Raw genomic sequence first — 22,351 nt, 5'->3', positions numbered from 1 at the left:
CATCCAATGTATCCAACTGGGTGTGCTGAAATAAGATGATTAAAGCTCACAAACCCTGTCTGTACCCATTTAATCACAACAAAAGGATTCAAAAGAGCCTATTTTTTTTCAGTTCGTCCACATTCATTTCATCTGAACTCATCCAGTTCAGTGATCACTGCTTCACAATGCTTTACCATTTTTAATGGCAAAAGAAAAAGATTATATCGGCTAAATGTGATAGAATGCAGACCAAAATAATTGGCCCATTTTGAATGAAATGCTTTTAGTGAATAGCAGGCTAAACTATCCAGCCTTTGTAGCTGTAGTGGCTAATGCTACTCTTTGGATGACTGTGTGAAGGGTGTCCTGACAAACCAATTGGCTACTCTGATAAATGTAACGACTTTGTCACTGCCAACAATCATTTACTTCAAATCTGATGTTCTTATGGGCTAATTTATTTTTTTGTTAATAAATCAATCACCTCTCTAAAAACCTAATTTTCTTTTTCACAGCACTCTCTGTCCCCTTCATCATTTCAATCAAGTAAAAATAACTCACTCTAATTACATTATTAAATCCCAAGAGCTTGAGTCAATACTTGATTAAAGTGGACAGTATCTATGGTAACTGGCCCGGTATAATCTCACTGAACATGACGAAGATGTGTTGTTTTCCTTTCCACATTGACTGCAAGTGATAAAACACTGATATGAAAAACAAAGAGCCCTCAAGATGGCTATTTATGGATGATAGGTAAGAAACACAAGTGAAAGATGAGAATCTTAAAATGGTGACACCCATGGCATCCATGCAGAATACTGTTTAAACCGTAGATTAAGATCATTCTCACATGTCGTAAGGCTTTAACATATCACATCGTAAAATACAATCAGGGAGAGCCCCCACAACACTACAAAACAAAGCATTGTGTAAAACAAAACCACTACACGTCTTACTTCTTTATCAATAAAAAATAGAATAAGAAAATGAAACAAAAACAAAATCATGGTAATACAAGTCGGCTCTGCCATAATAGAAATAAAAGTCTTCAGCACAGTACAAGACAGTTGGCACATTATACAAGATCCTTTAGTGTTTTAAGTGGGTAGTTTTGCCGTTGTTTGTGGAGAGAGCTACAGTAGGACAATCCCTCCATGTTACAGTGAGGAGGAATGGAGTTGTTTTCTCCCCCCAGAGAAACTGCAATTGCAGGGTGACAGGGGGCACGAGTTAGCATCTCCTCCCCCAGCTTCGAGCCTCTGTCTTGGGCCTGACTCTCCGCTCTTGGCCCCCTTCCCCACCCACCTGCACCGGTGAGAGAGGCCCCCCTCCCGGTGTGGGTTCAGGGTTGAAACTGTACATTCTTGACTCGGGCCCGACCGCATCACCTCAGAGCTGCTGAGGGACGCCCTGATCCTTGTAACCTGTGGGGGGAGCAGAGGTCAGAGGTCAGATTGAAGAGTGACCGAACAGAAAAACCTGACCCCAAACCAGCCAACGCACACATGCACAATGCAAACAGTGAGTGAGTGAGTGGGTGGAACAATGCATGCGTTTCCAGCGTTTCCAGAGAGGTCAGCAAAAAACATAAAGCTACGGCCAGCCGAGGTGCACAGTGCACTGGCCTACATTTCCTCAAATAAAGCGCACACACACACACACGCGCGCGCAGGCACACACTCGCACACACACACACACACACACACACACACACACACACAAACACACACACAAACACAAACACAAACACACACACAAACACATGCACACACTTGAATTTCCCCTTGGGGATCAATAAAGTATCTATCTATCTATCTATCTATCTATCACACACAAACGCACACACGCGTGCGCACACACACACACCCACACACACACAAACACACACACTCACTCACACACACACACACACACACACACGCGTGCTCACACACATACACACACACACACACACACACACACACACACACACACACACACACACACACACACACACACACACACACACACACACACACACACTCACACACACACACATTAAGGCCAAGGGGTGTAACAGGAGATGTGTGTGGTGTGGCCTGCCGGAGTACGTCCAGACAGCTACTGCCAGGTCTCCTGCTGAAAGAGCCCAGGAGAACACAAGTTCTTTTACAGGTTTGGGTGTCGTGACATGAGATGAGAGAACACACACACACACACACACACACACACACACACACACTTCCTTCGCTCCTATGTAGGCCAGTCCAGGGACATTTCTAGACTCGTCCACCTTGAAATTGTCCTGGATTTCGGGGATGATTTTTCCCACCAGAGCCCACGGGGCTGATTACTCAAGCCAAGCGTGGCGCTGACAGCTGGGTGCTGCCGTGCCTGGAAGAGGCGACCGACGGGAGCTTTCAAGGTGCTGACCCTCAAACCTCTCCGGACTAAACTGCTCTCTCACCTTAGAATAACCGACTCAAACGCGTCTCTCACAACCCTGGGATGAAAATGTCAACACTCGACAAGCTTCCTTTCCCACATTGTTGGTCTCTTTTCCTCAGGGAAAAAAAAAAAGGAAAACGGTTCAAACACTTGAAATCCTTCTTTTTAGTTTTATTTTCTCTTTAGCACTAAAAGAGAAAAGAGGTGCTAAAGAGAAAACAACACTAAAAAGAAGGATTTCATGTGTGCGAACCATTTTCCATTTTTTATGATTTACCCTTGTTCTGCACCTTGACCTGGGATGTGCACAAACTCTTTTCACTATAACTCTTTTCCTCAGGACCCTACAGTCCAGTCCGGTTTGGGTGTTACTGTAAGATTTAGCACGGAGCAGGATCGTCTGGAAGCCATTTGAGGCCAGTGGAAGTGGCGCGTTGTCTATGCCCATATCAGGATCACGGAGCACAAAAGGGAGCTCGTCAGGTTTAGATTTGACATTTCCTGTACCGAGAATGAGAGACTGGCACCCTGGTAGGGGGGAGAAATGGGTGGGCGTTCTCTCTCTGTGCATGTGTGTGTGTGTGTGTGTGTGTGTGTGTGTGTGAGTGATTGTGTGTGGGGGGGTAGTACAAAGAGGAGGGGTAGCAGGGCCACCATTCTAGCTAGTTGTTATCCCATTTATAGTGGGTGGAGTGCAACGCACAAATGTCTCTCCCTCTCTGTCTGTCTGTCTTTCTCTCTTTCTCTTCCTACCGTTGTCAATCTCTCCATTTCTCTCTCTCTCTCTCTCTCTCTCTCTCTCTCTCTATCTCTCTCTCCAGGCGGGCACCAGGGTGTGGGCCAGATGAAGAGGCAGAGCCGGGAGACGGGCAGATGGGAGCTGGTGGGTGGCACATTAGTGGCGAGACGGAGGACAACAACAGAACGGCAGCAGCTGCACCGCGCTGCCACCCTACTGCCAGCCCCCCCCCCCCCGGCCAGACAGGGCAGCGCGCGGGCCAGCAAGGGTCAGAGACTGGGGAGGGGTGCACGCACACACACACACACACACACACACACACACGTACGAGCGCACACACACACACACACACACACACACACACACACGCTCGCTCACACACACACACACACACACACACACACAAACACAGACACACACACACACACACACACACACACACACACACACACACACACACACACACACACACACACACACACACACATATGCAGGCAAGTTCTGGCAGAAAGAATATGCATACATGCATAACACAGGTACTGTACATGCACATGTACGTACATTCACAAACCCACACATGTACACACACACTGAGAGATATACGCATCCAGACATTTACATAATACATATGCATGTACATACACATATGCGGAGAGATATACCTAAACTCAACACACACACACACACACACACACAGAAAAAAAACACACTCTGTCAAACGCAAATGCCTACCTTCAGAGACTAACATCCGATAGAGGAGCATGAGGAAGAAAAGCAAAAATAGAGAGGTGAAAATTAATTAATTCATTTTGAGATGGAACATCAAAATGCATTTCAATTCAATTCATGTCCAGTACATCCAATAACATCACCGCCAGCATGAGGTAGAATGAAGAGAGAGAGAGAGAGGGCAAGAGAGGTTGAGATAGAGAGGGAGAGAGAGAAGGAGAAAGAGTGAGAGAGGGAGATAAGGAGAGAGGGGGGAGGGAGGGAGAGAAAAATAGAGAGAGAGAGGGCAAGAGAAAAGGAGAGAGGGAGAGTGCGAGAGAGAGAGCGAGGGGGAGAGAGAAGGAGAGAGAGAGACAGAGAGAGAGAGAGAGAGAGAGAGAGAGAGAAAACGAAAACCTGTTGGGAACAGCCCCATCAGCCCACACATGGCAATTAAAATCACACATCCTCCCACCCCTCCCACCCCGCCCCCGCCTCTCTCTCCATCACAGCAAATTGGCAACAGGGGAGGCACCTCGCCACACCTCCGCACCAGCACCGGACCAGAAGAAAGCCACTCCGCCATCATTAAGGGAATGGAGGGGGCGATAGCATGGCATTAGCCATTTCTAGGAAAAAGGCAGGGACGGGGAAGCGCGCCCGCGGCAGCAACAGCTGAGCTACGCGACGGTGTAGAGGCGTCTCTCTCTCTTTCTCTTTCTCTCTCTCTCTCTCTCTCTCTCTCTCTCTCTCTCTCTCTCTCTCTCTGTAGATGCGTTTTGCTTTGAGTTAGGCCAGATGATGCGTCTCCGTGCTTTGATGATCCTGCTTGCGGCGCGGCGCGGGATGGAATTCAAGGCCATGTGTGGCGTAAGACACGAAGAAGAGTTGTGAGAGTGCACAGTGTGTGTCACCTACAATTTATCTCTGTTTGCTTGGCTCTCGTACACACAGAGAGAGTGCAACAGTGTTCCTAGCAATGATGCTAATTCAGCCACATGACTTTGCCATCTGTGTCATTTTTTTCCCTTCTGTGAATTCTAGCAATCTACGTCTTTACCTTAGGCGGCCATAACTTTTCACAGCCAGGTTTTACGTTTTTAGAGATACATCTACCCTACACTAGTGAAGTGATGGTACTTTTGATACCACACGTCTTCACAACTTGGTCTAGATCACTGAATAAGCATCATGCAATGATCACAAAAACTGTTCTAGTGCAAATATATTTCAAAATGTGGGTGGCGTGTAAGTAACATGAAGGTAATGTGTCATTGACTTGGAAGTGATAGCGAAAGTGTCACTCACATAGCAGACGCTACAAAAAATATAACAAGCTCAAGATTTGTTTGTATATGTACGTATGCATACATACTGTATGTAAGAATGTGTATATGTATTACAGTATATACATACTGTACATATGTAAATGTATACGTATCTGTATGTTTACAGTAATTTCCTGTGTATTAGCCGCATTGTGTGCACGCCGAAGGACAGTGTTTTATGCAAGTTAAAAGCATATTAATACCATAATAACTGCCCCCGTGTATTAACCTCATAGCTGAAGAGATTTTGCAAAATCAATGTATAAGCCGCAGCTAATAGTTGGGAAATGACGGTACGTGTAAGTGTACGTGTACGTGTAAGTGTAAGTGTACGTGTGTGTGTGTATCAACGTATGTAAATATCATATATTTCTCCCTCAAGCTCATAAAATTGACATTATTGACTTTGTGGTGGAGCAGGTGAGACGAAGGACACCTACTTGCCAGGATGACCATGTCCATCCCCCAGAATATGCTCATGATCCAGCCCACCATGACGATGGCGGTGAGGATCTGGATGAAGGCGGCGGCGATGTTGAGCCAGAACACACAGCACATGTGACGGTCCGGCAGGTCCGTCCTGGCACCGCACAGCACCGTGAACGCCGAGATGAACGTGCCTGTGGGGGAGGGAGTGCAGCACACACACACACACACACATACAGCACACACACACACACACACACACACACATACAGTACATACACAAAGAGAGAGAGAAAGAGAAATACCAAATGAACAAACAAGAAAACTTCCACTTGGTTGCATATTATGCACCCTACCTACCATCTTGTTTTCGATAATCAAGCTTGGATCAAATACTTGTTTGATGTGGACTTATCATAAAGCCTTTCACGCAGCTTCCCAGCTTGTTAGCAATCTCTTCACTCCGAGGGTTTGCGCGTCCGTCTCTGAGTCTGAGCCTTCATGCTTGTGTATTTCTCGCCACCATTTTAAAGCAGACCCACTATCTGTACATGTACTCCGCGACTTGCTGCTGACAAGTCCAGAGGAGCGAAGGCCATGAGACAAAATGGACGGAGGCCAAGAGTAAACAAGCAGTGCCATGTTTTTCTCCGGAAATCTGGGAGTGGAGGCCGCTTGTAAATATAGCCTCGCTCCTGTAACACTGACAAGCCTATCTCCAAGAACACCAACAAATCATACTGTGGACCACTCGTCCTCCAGCCATTTCAACCAGCTACAGTATGCCTGTCGATGATTATTTTCTACAAAGATATCTTAATCCAGATGAGGATAAATATGATATAAAGCAGTCAATGTGATATCAGACCACAGGGGACATGACTGACCAAAGCCAGCCCGCTTGACAGGGGAGTACATACAGTACACTCAAGTGCCTTGAGATGGGAAAACTACGGATTTCAATGAAACCCATGAAAAAGACTTCCTGCTTTCAATTATGTAAAATGATGATTTTTACATCACTGAAAGCAGGAAGTCCAACATTGAAATCCGTATTTCTCCCATCTCAAGGCAAACTGAGGGAATGATGCACGGCCATTCAAAAACATGACTGGTTTTATAAAGATACAAAGCTTAATGCTAATCGGTGAAGTGTCCCTTTAAGTCATTAGGGTGGGGACACATCCATCTACATCTACGTCAGATGATGTGCATGCTGGGCACCAACCCCAAAGGCGGACATCCCGGGTTCCAGAAAGTAAAAGTCCTGCCACATAATCTTTCTACCTGTGCACTTCACACAGGTGATATCACTCATTATCCGATCTACCTGGCAGCTAATTAGGATGAGCTGGTTTACTAAATGGTGGGATCAAATACTGTACTTGGCAGGACTTTTACTTTCTGAATGACAATGGATGTCCGCCTCTGACCAACAGCTAGTTTCCATACATGCAGGCACGTGAAGGGGGGCAGGTAGCCTATAGGTTGCTCAAGCACTCTTCGATCCTTAATGTGTGTTTGTGTATGTGTGTGCTTTTGATTTACAGTACAGTGTTAGACAAACAGTAGTCACAGTAGTAGTACGTGACAAATCTCTCTGGATTTTTGGTGTCTGAATGCATACGTGCAATGTGCTTTGTACTTGAGCAACATAACACAGGAAAAGAAAAGGATAAACAATTAAGAGCACAAAAAACGGTGCAATGCCATTCCACAAAAGCACTCCACCACGTTTGGCAAGAGAGCTAATATAGTCCACCCACAGCCACAATGTTTTCTCTGCAAGCAAAAAGTCCCGGTCCAAGAAAAAAAGAAAATACGATTTAGTGTGTGCCAAATACCAGATAGACCTCTTCTCAGGCCCCCTTTTGTAAACATACTTCTCAGGAGAGAGGCCTGGGCTATAAAAACCCACTGCTTATCAGACGGGCCTGGAACCACAACTCTTGAGGACTATAAGTGACTTGCAATAATGTTCTTGGCTTTGTCTGTTTCCCTGCTTACACCTTTGTATGGGTCCTTAACTGAATTAAACTGAAGGAGCACTCAGGACCAGATGTACATAGATTTGCGAACGTAGCAGTATCAGCGCCATGGGCAGACCTGCAGAAAGCGCAGACTGAGCTTCTTCAGTTGACGTGGTTTTTATCAAACCTGCTGTTCATCGGGAAATCAGCCCCTTTCTTCACCCCTTTAATCACAAGTGCAGTTAACTGACGAAAACATTTAGAGGAATCAAATGTTTAGCGATCATGAAATAATACAATACATTATAATATGTCAAGAAGCAGGAAGTTGTGCGCATAGGCTTTGGAAGATTGGTAAAATCTAGCAAGAAGGAAAGTTTAAGTGGAAGACATGAAAGTAAAAGTACGTTTCTCCTGCCATCATTTTACACAAAACTCCCACTCTCCCCTGACCCTCCTATGAATGCCTATGCATGACACGAGAAAGTACAAATTGCCATTCTCAGCTACTGTGACAGGCAGTCTGCACACACACACACACACACACACACACACACACACACACATAAATAAATTGCAATGATCCTTAGTGGATGTAATAATCTATCTATCTATATATCTATCTATCTGTTTATCTGTTTATCTATCTGTCTATCTATCTATCTATGCGGCAAAGGAACAATGACAACTCCAGCAAAAGATCTAACAAGCAAAATACACAAAGCGTAACAGACACACACACACGCACACGCACACACACTAAATTCATCCAACAGTATACAAATAAATAAGCCAGATAAATTAATTTGATGTACAGTATAATAACCCCCCCTCTCTCTCTCCCTCTCTCTCTCTCTCTCTCTCTCTCTCTCTCTCTCTCCCTCCCTCCCTCTCTCTGTGTGCTGCCTGGTGAACTGTGTATTGCGTTTGCCCTCGTGATGAATGTGGCCCATGGGGTCGGCCGTTAATGGTACTCTAATTACAGCAAGTGATGAGGCCGCTCATTGCACTAACACACCAATCCTATCACAACACCACCTCTCCCCACTTCATCACTGTTTACTCTCGCTCCTTCTCTGCCCCTCTCCTCTTTTCTCTCCCTCTCTCTCTGTCCCTCTCCTCTTCTCTCCCTCTATCTGCCCATCTCCTTCTCTCTCCCTCTCTCTGTCCCTCTCCTCCTTCTCTCTCCCTCTCTCTGTCCCTCTCCTCTTCTCTCACTCTCCCTCCTCACCTTTTTTTTCTCTCTCTCCCTCACCTCTCTCTTCTTTTGCCCTCCCTCTCCTCTTCTATCTCTACCCCGCTCCTCTACCCTCTCTTTCTCCCACTACTCGTCCCTTTCCCTCATCTGTCTCTTCTCTCTTCACCATTCATAGTCTCTCAGTCACACATTACAAGAGAATCTAATAAGATAATCTTATATAGAGTTTTCGATAATCGGCCGTTTTCTGTTTTTCGTCGGAAGGGGGAAAATCGGGGCAAAATCAACCCGACTATCTTTATGCGTTGACTCCCCTTTTAGAAAACATCAGAACATAAAAGAACATAATCTCTCTCTTTCTTTCTCTCTCTCTCTCTCTCTCTCTCTCGCTGTCTCTCTCTCTCATAGGACCCTGTCACAGTAACCGCTGTAGCCAGAGCGGTGTCACCTGACACGGTGGTTCCCAGTGTGCCATCCCCCTGGCCTCCCCTCGCATATACAAACTAACCACATGCGTGCGTGCACACACATACACATACACACACGTGCGCGCACACACACACACACACACACACACACACACACACACACAAAACAACCATGCTGTGACTCACATCCACCTCAGCACGCGTCATTAGGCAAATACTCTCACACCTCCTCCACCACCACCTCCTCTCATCCCCTCCCCCCCCCCCACCACCTCCACCCAACCTCAAGGTCTTCACCCACCCCAAGGGAGAGGATGCGAGCGCGACGGTGACAGAGGTTTACTGCGAGCGCTTGCTCTGTCTTCACACATCACGCGCTCAATGACTGTAATTTTCTCCAGCGGTCGCATTTAGTGCCCACTGGAAAAGTGGGAGGTTAATTATCTACTTCTCCCTCTCTATCCCCCTCTCTCTCTCCCTCCCTCTATATCTCTCTTCATCTCTTTGTGTCTTTGTGGCTTTTTTGCTGAGGAAAAAAAGAGAGAGAAAAAAGAGAGGTCCCAGTTCAAGCTGCTTGCTGCTTAGAAGCAATTGATGGAAATGGTCCATTCTACAAAAAAAATGATCAATATTTACTGTAAAACCTTTTTTCATCCTTTCTTCACCATCAGATACAATTAATCCACCAACATGTTGCACTTAGCGTCTTAGCCTAGCTCAGAGGTTCCGTGGAGGGCAGTTTGAAAAACTCTCTTCAACTCAAGCGATAGAAATCTGTAGAGCATTACGGTTTATACAAAGTTAAAAATGTCCCCTTCACATCGCCCTATATGGTGCCTCTGGATAAAGCCACTCCAATACTCGCTATGAAAGTTCTTTTAGGAATAAATTCATGCACACTTACATCTAATGTACACTAACCAGTAATTATGGTTAAAACAACTCCTTATGGTGCCTCAGGATAAAGCCACTCCAATACTCGCTATGAAAGTTCTTTTAGGAATAAATTGATGCACACTTAACATCTAATGTACACTAACCAGTAATTATGGTTAAAACAACTCCTTCAAACATGTACCTCTGCCAAGTCTACCAAAGTTACCAACTCATGCTGTGTTCACGAGGCTGTTTTAACACTGCATAAACAAAAGACCAGAGTAGACATTGCGGAGATGAATGTGAGAGGAGTGAAATATCCAGTAATAACCGGGACAAGTGTTTTCAAAACTCCATCAACTTGTTACGGCGCAATCGCTTCCTAAATTGTTTCCTTCTCTTCCTCTCTTCCTCACTTCCTCTAAGGTCACAAGTTCATTTGCACCAATAAAAAAACACCAACAAGTCATTCTAATAGGGCACATAAATGTCATTCTACAGGCCATTTTAATAGGGCAGCGAAAAGTCTTGACAGAGCTCCTTAAATACAGTGGCATCAAACATCTTTTCCGTGCTAAATCTGCCCTGACGTAAACCACTGAAACCTGATCTCTGTAATTCCCTCCGGAGTGTTCTCCACCGCAAACCCTGATCAGTGACTCCGAGTGACGCGGAGTACAGGGGTGTTTGACAACGTCGCCCTGTAAAGCCTTACATCTCACATGTCAGGGGCAACGGCATCTTTGGACACATACATCGTCGTTAATCACAGAGCGCCCACGTTTGGGCTTATGCTCTCTCTTTCTTGCCCTCTCTCTCTCTCTCTCCCACTCTCTGCCAACAGTAATGTATATGTGTATGTGTCTCTCTCTGTGTGTGTGTGTGTGTGTGTGTGTGTGTGTGTGTGTGTGTGCCATGGCATGCTGGACATCCACTTGTTGCTGTAAATTCTTCATAGACAGTTTACGGCATCCAGGGTCAACATATAAAATCCACCAGCGTCTGATTCCTTTCATTAGCCCTCCTAAAATAGCAAACACATGTGTCTGACATTACATGTCTCTTTTGCAGACGCCCATTCAAGAGAGAGAGAGAGAGAGAGAGAGGGAGGGAAAGAGAGAGAGGGAGAAAGAGAAGACATCTGCACAGAGAGACTGACATCTCCAGGCTCCCAAAGTCCAGACCGAAAATTGAAAAAATCACCTGCACAAGAGGAATGACCTCAATTTGAGGATATTGAAGCCAGAGCAACACTTCAAGGACGACGTCTTCATAAGGGGAGTAGAGTGAGTCATGGCTGAATGACAGCAGTTAGCAACAGCTGCTGGGCAACAATTTGTAGCTCTTTACAAGGGATTACTCTGAAATGCTTCCTGTCACCAACTCACCTGTTTGGAGATGACAGCATCATATAGGGCTCAAGTCACTGAAAGTAATCCCTAAATATTACTGCTTTAAGTTAGAAAGAGGTGCCTTTAATGACAGGACACTTAGAGAATGACAGGAAGTAAATGGGACAGAGAGTAGGGGTCGGATCTGGAAAGGACCACGGGGCAGGAATCGAACCCGGGTCGCCAGCGTATGGTGCAGGTGCCCCAGCCAGTTGCACCACAGCTGGGGCCTAAACGTTACAACTTTGAGTCAATATTGAACCACTGAACCATTCAGAGCAGAGGGAGCAAGCAGCCTCGTTGACGTTTGTGCACAAAGGCTCTCTTCTTGAGAGAGGGTGAGAGAAGGGCATCTGTCTCAGAAATGTTACTCAGCCTTTTCATAAGGTCCTCAGGAAAAAAAAAAACAGTGCTACATTCTGGGGGTCATGAACAGCACTGTAGCTGCTTGGCTGCTCTAGCTGTTGGCTCCAGCCATTTGAGCGAAGTAGTCCCGATTGTTTTCCTTTTTAATTTCCGTACGGACAGTACTCAGCGACCTTGAGGAGACAGAGATCTCCGGGACAAACAGCCGTAATTCTCCTGTAAGGGAGAAGGATGGAGGAAGCGTGCGCGTAAGCCGGGGAGCAGAAAGCCTAAGCCTCGCCACAGACGAGGGGAGGATGTATTTTAAGCCACAGGAACCGTTCACACTTCACATTTCAAACCCAGCACTCTGTCATCAAGCTGCGAGCTTAACAGAGACAGAGAAAGAGAAAGAGAGAAAGCTAAAGCTAAGGCACACAGACTCTCGGTTAGCAAAATGAGATCTTGAGTTAGGATTTCAGTGTTGAAGCAAAAGAGTCATAGCGAGCAGGAACACAACAATAACCCAAGTCCCCACTGCTGAGCTGAGGCAGTTAGAGGGATATTCTAATTAAGACAGACTGTAATGTTTATCATTGACTTCCTCTTGGCATTCTCTTTGACCTTATCTGGGCTTGACTTCAGCACAGAAATCTAACAGCAGGGATACTGTCTTGGTGTGAACTCATTTACTGATTTGCTTTCAACATTCTATAATGATGCTCATTACGACATTGTGGGTCTACAGAGGAGGCAACACACACACGCAAGCACGCACGCACGCACGCACGCACGCAGGCACGCACGCACGCACACACACACACACACACACAGAGAGAGAGGATACAATAGATTGTATTCATGTGGTATGATGAAGGGAGGTGTGTTATAGCAAAAAAAAAATATTTCACTCCTCTCTTTTCCGACCAAGAAAGCTGCTCTCTGGAACAATGTCATTCCTTGAAAGGTTTTCATTATTTCCTGAGATATTCGGAGGCAAGAGTATAGCCGGGAAAGAGCAGATGGGCGCCCAAAACACACTTCAGACACGACTGTCTGTTTGCATCCCGGGGTCCTTGGAGTCTTCGGAGATGGGAACGGGAAAAAAAAAAAATGCTTTTAGAATCATTCACCACGTCCTGCACAGACACAGAGGGCAGGAAATGGGGGTCGAGCACCAGACCCACGTCACGTCCAAACAATCTTTTATCTCGAATAGAGGCTCGTAAATCCAAAAGGAGTCTACGGAATTAAAACACGTACGGTATGAAATATTAAAAAGAGGAAGAAGAAGAAGAAGAAGAAAGGGCCAAGAGAGAGAGAGAGCAAGAGAGAGAGAGAGAGAGAGAGAGAGAGAGACAGAGAGAAACAGAGAGAGAGAGCAAAAAGATGGGTTGTCTGAAATTCTGCCTCACCAAAAATAGCACCGGCTTTGGTGTGTGCACAGAGGAGTGCGCTGAGTGATCCAACACGTCTTTAATTGGCTGATAGATGCCAGCTGGGTCCTGAACCCCCCAGGCCTACAGTGAATGTAATTTGGACAGGCACACGGTGGTGCTACCATAATACTTACCTTCTCAAAATCTTGCTTGTTTTTTGGTGCCTCTCTTTGAATAAAGCACCGACCCCATTGACGGCCCGTAACTAATGACGGTGTCTGGTTGGGATGCAACACGAACAACAGCTGACAGCATCAGCCCCATTGTAATAAAGAAAAATGGTGAGCCCTGCCCCCCGCATCTCTCTCTCTCTCTCTCTCACTTTCACTCTCTCTCTCTCACTCTCTCTCTCTGCCTCTCTCTCTCCCTCCCTCTCCGAACAAGACATTTCAGAGAAATGTCACAGAAAGGCCAAAAGCATCCAATATGAAAGACAAACATCCTTTAACCTTTCCTGTTTACCATCAGATCAGCAACTCATGTTTGCGGATGGAGGGTGTGTGTGTGTGTGTGTGTGTGTTGGGGGGGGGGGTTGTTGAGGGTTGGTGCAACGGCTTCATATAGGATCAGCTAATTCATCATGAAATGTTCCTCCCTGACAGCGAGCAATCACAGAGAGATGCCAGCCATGCTCCTGTTTAGCACTCACAGCAATGGGGGCCTTTAGAAGCATCTGCTGCCATGGAAACTAGGGATGGGAGTAATGGCACAATAGGTCTCCCGTACTGTCGTCAAAGGTGGGTGAATAAAGGCATGCACTGGAAGTTCTCTTTCATCTGTGGATAAGGGGAAATTTAAAAAAAGAGGACAAGACCTCTTTGGTGTGTGTGCACTCACCGCAAAACAAACACCTTTAACCAGCTGGTGTTGTTCTTGCTGCTGATAAATGGAAATTTTAGGGCATTTTATTGCATGCTTCCTTTAGGTTCTAGCATTCTAAGAAAAGAAAATAGCATCATTGTCTCAGTTTCTACTATACGTCTTGGGGTCTTGTCACGTGGGATAATATTAGGCTTCATGCTTATTACGCCTTCATAAACATCACTGATTACTTCTCATGGTTTCAAACCACAAGCAATCTGATTAGAAAGGCGGCTACACAAGACTTGCCCTGATCCATTAAATGGTGCATTGCTTAGACAAGCTCTAATCTGTGACACAGTCCGATTAAAAAACCCATCTTCCTAAAAATGTACTCCTTGAAATAGAAACACTCTGAATGCTTTTCATGTCTTAGCCGGTTAGAGTGTATTAAACCCAGCAACTGTTAACATGATTTACTGTAACTGTCACTGAATGCAATCTCTGTTACAACCAGTAGTTAAGGAAGGGCAGAGCTTGTTGCCATTTCCCTGTCTATCAGAATAGCAGGCATGCTGCGATGACACATTACGGAAAGATTCTTTGTTGACCTGTTGACATTTTAGCATATATGCCTGGGTATTTCTTTCTTTTTCTATCTATCTATCTATCCATCCATCCATCCATCCATCCATCCATCCATCCACAGCACTACTTGTTCATCCCCGTAGTGTGAGATCTGTAAAAGATGACCATACTGATGAAGTCTGCGTGGCTCTTGCAAGGCCACTGAGGGTGTCATTTCAGGTCATGAACGGAGCAACGCAGGTCACTCTGGTGACTCAGAACAAAAGTGACTAGAACCAAGGCAGCCTACACACCACTGGAGGGACGGGGGCTGGACAGTTTGTGTGTGTGTGTGTGAGAGTGAGTGAGTGAGTGAGTGAGTGAGTGAGTGAGTGAGTGTGTGTGTGTGTGTGTGCGCACATTTGTGTGTGTGTGTGTGTGTGTGTGTGTGTGTGTGTGTACCCTGCGCTGGATGACGCGCTAGTGCTGGCAGCTGCCCACTTCATTCCAGAGCGAACCCCTCGCCTAACCAGCCTTGTCAAGACGCGTAACCCACCCTCCCTCCCCCTCCCCCAATTCCGGAGGGCATCTGCATCGGGCACAGGGAGTGCCAAGAGGAACAACCCCCCCCCCCCCCCCCCCCTCAGACAGCATTTTTACGATGCTCCACCACACCCTGACGGCATAGCCCCAGACAGGAAGCAGCCCGCCAGGGACAAATCACATGGCCCCGGAGCTATAGATCACACAGGGCCCCCTGGGAAGGGACAGGGGGAAGGGAGGTCACTTGTCACTGGATCAATACATGCATGGCGACAGAGCTAGAGATCACACCCAAGTACACAACCTGGTGTGTTTGTCTGCATTTTTATGCTGCTGTTGTTCAGAGTTATTTGTGAAGGCTACAGTACACACACTGTACCAATAATCCACCAAAGAAATCAACAACAAAAACGAGAGCTCAGAAGTCACCATCAAAAAAATAAATAAATGTTAAAAAAATATATATTATTTTTATTTTAAAGACAGTCACAACATAGCACTGCCTCTGGCCCATACTCTACGCTGAGGGAATGCTGAGACTACTCTGATGTTTCATTGACTAAGCCAGCTATAAGCCATTCAAGGAGCGTTTACTCTATAATCCTGCCAGTGCCAATGCAGCGTTGCGCAGCAGCAGAGTCCCTACAATGACTTCAACACATCTGAGGATATACTGTAACCCAGAGACGAGTTACAGTATGAGGTGAGAGAGATGTCAAACAGAAAGGAAGGGAGGAGTGCATGTTTGTGTGTATGTGCATGTGTGTGTGCGTACGTGTGTGTGTGTGTATGTGTGTGTGTGTGTGTGTGTGTGTGTGCGTGTGTGTGTGTGTGTGTGTGTGTGTGTGTGTTAGTGACAGATGACCCAAAACCAAACACCAGTGGTGGCAATTACAATGACACCAAGGTGCCAGCCCAGCTCCTCCTGTGACTACAGTCTGTCAGTTAACTAACCTGCACTGCATGGTTTTCCATTATAAAAATGATGATGATGACGATTATGTCCATGACTCCATGAGGATGATGGATTATTTGAGTGTTATTTCATATTATTGGCTGCCTTGACACTGATTGAAAAGTATGCAGCTGGGCGACAAAAAATATTAAAGCAACAGTTGCCTATTTATTTAGTGTCACCTCATTAGCTGTTAACTGAGAGTGCAAAAATGACAACATTCATGTGTATAGAGGCAGACAGGTGTAGAAGTAGCCACACCTAGTGAGAATAAGCCTTCATTGACACTGACAAGCTGGAGCTACACATAAAGAGGCTGATTACGTGCATACAGTACGTGGATAAAGCTTATCTACTGTATTGCAATCTCTGTCATATAAACCTTGTCAGTGATTCCGGCTCCGCCAGGTTTGAGCGGACCAAGATGCAACCAGTAGGCTAGCCTACTCTTGGAGCTGAGACTTCTCGGTTTAATCTTCGGCAAGTAAACGTAACATTCCGTTTTATTGCGCGTCTGACTCATTTGAGTGGAGGCAGCCACAGGTTTGATATCACAGAAGCATTTGCTTCATAGGTTAACCTCCTGAGTTGTCTAAGTAGCCTAAGCTTGAACCACACCCGAAGTCTAGGCTACCTGAGAGTATAGGAGCGCTCAACGAGCACAGCCCTTCAGTTAACGGTAGGCTTCATAACGGGGATTCGCTGTCTTCTTTTCCGTGCCGGTCTATTAAATGACTTCAACAAATAGTCTGAAAAGTATTAACTTTCTATGTCGACAGGTGGGCGCTGCTATAAAGTAATCAGAAGACGCTAAATAAAACAACCGAAGTGAACTCAACTTACCCAAGCCAGGCACAAACGTGTTGAGAAAGAGGCATATCACCGCAACGGGAAAAGGCATGTACGGGATGGCCGCACGCAACGGTCCTTTCTTTTCTCTGACTTGGACAACAACTCCGCTGGCTGAGGAAGAAACTCCCTTTACGTTCATTTCTGTGTCCTTCTGGTCCATCCCGTCGGTATAAATTAGGGGAAAGGATTATTTCCCCCGCGATAAAAGTGTTTTTACGAGCTCTGCGCGCCAGACCCACCGACAGTCTTTACAAGGATGTTCAACTGCACGAAGTCAACTGTGTTTGTGCGTGTGTTGTCACTACGACCGTCTCCTCCTCAGAGCGAGCACCAGTGTACTACATTAAACCTTGCATGATATATTTAAAGCGACAGTATGCACTAGAGTCGCAACAGATGTTCTTCTCAGAGCGTCTACAGAAGAAAAAAAAAACCGTCTAATTCGAACCACCTTTAACCCTCTGTAAACGTAACACCTGTTAATCTCGGAATCAGTAATGTTATCCGTGGAAATATAACGTTTTGGAAAATAGGTTGAAAGCAAATGGTAAGAGAATATAACCAAGTATCATGCTGTTTGGACTGCAGCATTCATGGAATGTTGTTATTTCAGAATGCTGTCAGCAAGCAGAGATGTTGACCTGCACATTACATTAGGTTACATTATATTACATTTGGCTGACGCTTTTTAACCAAAGCGACTTACAGTACAACATGATAAAACATTTAAGCTTTTAAGCGCACTTCTAACAACAAATAAAAAAACACAATAAGTGCATCAATAAAGTGTAATAAGTGCATCACATGATGAAAGAGACCAGGTGTAGGCCTATACTTTCACACAAAATTCACATCTAAATATCAATATTCACATTTTACAACACACTACTGGCACATGACCTCATGACCTCATACAGTAATTGCATCATGGTTCAGTCTCGACCAAAGATCTTTGATTGCTGACCCTCTCTGTCTCTCTGGCAATTATATGAATTAGTCCAAGTCTAGTCTATGTGGGTGCAGCAGTCAATTCCACACTTGGGCAGTCAGTCAGATATCAGGGTTCTGTTTGAACTGGTCAGGATTCCTTATTGGGGGCCAAGCAGCGAAGCTGGAAGATAACCTATATCTCAGGAAGGCAGGAAGATAACCTATATCTCAGGAAGGCTTTCACGTATCAAGACCAAACTTAGTACATGGGCTCAGGACCCAATGGAGAGGAGTCTCAATAAGTTTGGCAAATTTTGACCACTATGTGGCGCTGTATTCAAAGAAAGTAGGCTCATATTTCAACATTAATGTAACACAAACAAACACATCCTCCTCTATGGTGGTCGTGAGGGGGGGGGGGGGGGGGGGGTTCCATTTGCACCCGCCCACTCTCCCATGTCATGTCTTTTGACTACTAATGGGGCGCTATAATCACAGGAAGTAGGCTCATATCTCAGCAACGGTTTCAAGTATCAAAACCAAACTTGGTATATAGACTCAAGACACCATCCTGAGAACGCACAACACATGTCATGTCTTTTGATCACTAAGGGGGAGCTATAATCACAGGAAGTCAGCTCATTTTTCAATAATTCTTTAATCTCTCTCTCTCTCTCAAACCCAGACACAAGCACACAAACCCTCCTCTATGGTGGTCATGTTGGGGGGGGGTCCATTTGCACACGCCCACTCTCCCATGTCATGTCTTTTGACCGCTAGGGGGGCGCTATAATCACAGGAAGTCAGCTCATTTTTCAGTAATGCTTTCATCTCTCTCTCTCTCAAACCCAGACACAAGCACACACACCCTCCTCTATGGTGGTCGTGGGCAGTGTTGGTCATCTTACTTTAAAAAAGTAATTAGTTACCATTACAAATTACTTCTGCCAAAAAGTAATTGAGTTAGTAACTCAGTTACCACACTGTAAAAGTAATTAGTTACTCAGCAAAGTAACTGACGTTGTTTTTTATGTTAGGCTATATAACATCTTTAACGTCATACATATTTATTATAGCCTAACTGATTGAAGAATAAAACCAATTATTCGGTACAATTAGTGGGCGGAAGTCAGAACGTGCGCATGCATCCGCCCACCCAGCCCAGGCCCGGGGTGGCTATCGGGAGATGCGGGAGATGCGGGAGGATTCCCGGTGGGCCGTTAACGTTTTGGGCCGGTCTGATTGTGAGCTTAAATATATTGTTTCTGACGATTTGTTGCGCTCTCGTGGCACTTCAGCAGCCAGGGCTGCGCGGTCGCGGCCGCCCCTTACTCGCAGTTTCCCAAATAGGCTATTAACAAAGTAGCACTCACAAAACTGTTCGGAAGTCGCAGAAAGTCTATATTTGCAATCTACAGGAGTAAATGAACAACCCTTTCTCCAGTTGAACGGCCCTGACGAAATGTAGGCTAGGCAGCAGAGACGTGTAATAGGCTAATGATTAATTTTACTGTAAGGTAACCCCCGATATCAGAAGCCCTCACAAATAAAATAGGCTATCTTTAAAATGTATAGGGTCCTCCTTTGAAAATAACGTTCAGTTTCAGTGAAGTAGCCCTGTCAAGAAACTATAGAAATCCGACAGACAGAGAAAGTGCACATTTAGGCTACTTGTCACTATTATGCCTATAAGCTATCGTGGGAAGTTCGCTACGTGCAAATGAAATGGCTTGGATTTGGTGAGTAGCCTATTCAAGTCTTTTTCCCCTCCTGAAGTTGGAAGTGTGCCTTTAATGAAATTATTTCCATATTCCACTCTGATGTACAGTATCTTGGTTGCTATGCCTAGTCTGTCAAGGGTGATTAGGCTAATATACATTTATATAGCTCAGGGGAGGGTATTCCATGATCCTATCCAGTGAACTCGCTTCATTCAGCCAAATTGTAGTAACGCGACGCTTTACATTCTCAGTAACGATAACGGCGTTGCAACGATGAGAAAAGTAATTAATTAGATTACTTCGTTACTGACAAAGTAGCGCCGTTAGTAACGGCGTTATACTTAAACGCCGTTACTACCAACACTGGTCGTGGGGGGGGGAGTTCCATTTGCACACGCCCACTCTCCCATGTCATGTCTTTTGACCGCTAGGGGGGCGCTATAATCACAGGAAGTCAGCTCATTTTTCAGTAATGCTTTCATCTCTCTCTCTCTCTCAAACCCAGACACAAGCACACAAATACTCCTCTATGGTAGTCACGGGGGGAGGTGGGGGGGGGGGGTTGTCTTTCCAAATTTCCAAAGCTTGGCCCCCACATTGCTGCTTGCAGCTATATTTATTATTATTATTATTATTATTATCAGGCCCAGTCTGCCTTGCCATGCAGGTCAAGTCTGGAAAATGACGCACTGTTCAATCAGCTCTTGCAGCTCAGCATTGCAGATGATTCTCACTCACCCCTTTTGCTGTTCTACAGCGTTCCCATTCCTGCACCCTCTGAAGATAAACCCAATTTGCTTGATTTCGGCTAGTTAAGCTAATGGATGCAACTCAAAGTATAGTCTCCTGTTGCATTTCCTTCTTCCTCTGTGATTGTGTTAGCTGCGAGTGACCATGGAAACATGATGGTTTCTTTTAGCAGAAGTTGACTGACATAGTCATTCATTTAGCGTATTCTGCATTATCCAACTTTTAAGGGTTTCCATTAGTCAGCCCTTTGTGATTGGCATTGTAGTTTATGAACCATTTATAAGTGCATTTGTCTTTGAATGAGCCTTTACATCAGAATTCACTTACTTAAATTGCATTTTCCCCCCCCAAATGCAATGGGCTCATTATATTAGAGTGAAGTCATACAGTTTATGGCATAAATCCTCCATAAATCCACAAAACCCAGCTACATTTCATCAGATTTTGCCATCTATTGGGAAACTGGGAGATCAATCGCCACCCCAAGATATTCCCGTTGAACAAAGCACAACAAAAAGTAATTTTAGTTGGAGGCTACGTCAACTAAGCTGTAAGAAAGACAGATACAGAAAGACTTTTTTACCTACTGCAATAGCACTTTATAATGACTCCCATCTGGGCAGAGAGATAGGAATAACATTTTAAATAATTTTCTGTATGTATGCATGTTTGTATGTTTTTGTAGAATGTTGTGTTTGTATGCTGCTGAAACACTGCAATTTCCCCTTGGGGATGAATAAAGTATTTCTATCTATTTCTATCTATCAAAATGAGATCAAGGTGTTTGTGCTCCAAAAGTTGAGGTGCCCTGGTGAAAATCAATACAATATAACACCTGGTTATGGGGCATTTGTTTTGTGCCGATTCAAACTGTAGTTGTCAGAGGTTTCTTTTTAAATATTCATTAGGATGACCTCCCCTCAAAGTTGAAGCTATAAGACTCTACCAGCACTAGCAGAAGCAATAGTGGGTCGCTTAGCAACAATAGAATTTGTTATTACATTGGCTTACATCGTTTTTTTCTCCTTTGACATAATTTCGTTTTCTTCAACCAACAAAGCATAATCATGTTTTGGAATTAGACATCAACAAGGGATGTCGTTATATTGATTAGAAACGACCAAAAATAAATCATGCATTCAAAAAACTGTAGTCACCACACCAGCGCTCAAAAACAATCAGGGCACCAAAGGCTGGCACTGGTGTATGGAAACTCAAAGGAATCTCATCACCTTCCATTCTGTAGGGCAGGAGAATAATATTCAGAACCCTAATCCTCATGAGTGCTGATATTCATGCTCGCATCACACAAAATGTCTCCTTGGAAACTGGTTTATAAGTAGACCCCGCTGGAGGTTTAGTGTGCGTGTGTGTGTGTGTGTACGCGCATGTGTGTGTGTGCGTGCATGTGTGTGTGCGTGTGCATGTGTGTGTGTGTGTGTGTGTGCATGTGTGTGTGTGTGTGTGTGTGTGTGTGTGTGTGTGTGTGTGTGTGTGTGTGTGTGTGTGTGTGTGTGTGTGTGTGTGTGTGTGCGTGCTTGCGCGTGCATGTGCATGTGCATGTGTGTGTCAAAACCCACGTGGCCTGGCAAACCACCAGGGATGAGAGAGGCGATTTCATGATTACAAGCATAGCTCATGCTCACTCTACTATCACTATCAAGAGAAGAGAGTAAGAAACAGAGGGAGAGAGAGAGAGAGAGAGAGCGAGAGCGCTAGAGAGAGAATGTGTAAGGATCAATTCATGAATAAAACAGGAAGATGGTGATTGGTGCATTTAGTTTATGTGTTCTGAAGTTCATTCATGCCACCGTCAAGTCAAGTGACAGACATATGTCTCATTTATATGCATTTCTTGTCCTTCATTGGTATTCAGAGATATCTGTCTGCACAGTATTGATCATCAATGATCCAGATGTTAGAGCAGCCAAGATAGGCTGAAAACAAATTAAGTGTTTTCAAATGCAGAAGC

At 45.1% G+C, this 22,351-nt stretch overlaps 1 protein-coding gene across 1 annotated transcript; it reads right to left on the bottom strand.

The window, feature by feature from the left end:
- Positions 1 to 1,374: 1,374 nt before the first annotated feature.
- On the bottom strand, positions 1,375 to 17,277 carry stum (stum, mechanosensory transduction mediator homolog). The gene is made up of 3 exons (XM_062550271.1): positions 16,970 to 17,277; positions 5,628 to 5,807; positions 1,375 to 1,409 (listed from the first exon to the last, which is right to left on the bottom strand). Exons 1-3 carry the CDS (start codon positions 17,136 to 17,138, stop codon positions 1,375 to 1,377), a joined length of 384 nt encoding a protein of 127 aa, XP_062406255.1. The 5' UTR covers positions 17,139 to 17,277.
- Between the last annotated feature and the right edge of the window lie 5,074 nt (positions 17,278 to 22,351).

This window comes from Sardina pilchardus, chromosome 12, assembly GCF_963854185.1.
Source record: "Sardina pilchardus chromosome 12, fSarPil1.1, whole genome shotgun sequence".
NCBI classification, from domain to species: domain Eukaryota; kingdom Metazoa; phylum Chordata; class Actinopteri; order Clupeiformes; family Clupeidae; genus Sardina; species Sardina pilchardus.
The sequence above is the reverse complement of the archived record's forward strand: the minus strand, read 5'-3'. Positions and strand labels throughout refer to the sequence as shown.

Coding starts and splice junctions, on each gene's coding strand:
- stum (XM_062550271.1), bottom strand. CDS start 17,138: ATGGACCAGAAGGACACAGAAATGAACGTAAAGGGAGTTTCTTCCTCA. Junction 5,808..16,969: donor CACGTTTGTGCCTGGCTTGG/GTAAGTTGAGTT, acceptor CCTCCCCCACAG/GCACGTTCATCTCGGCGTTC. Junction 1,410..5,627: donor GGACATGGTCATCCTGGCAA/GTAGGTGTCCTT, acceptor CTCCCCCCACAG/GTTACAAGGATCAGGGCGTC.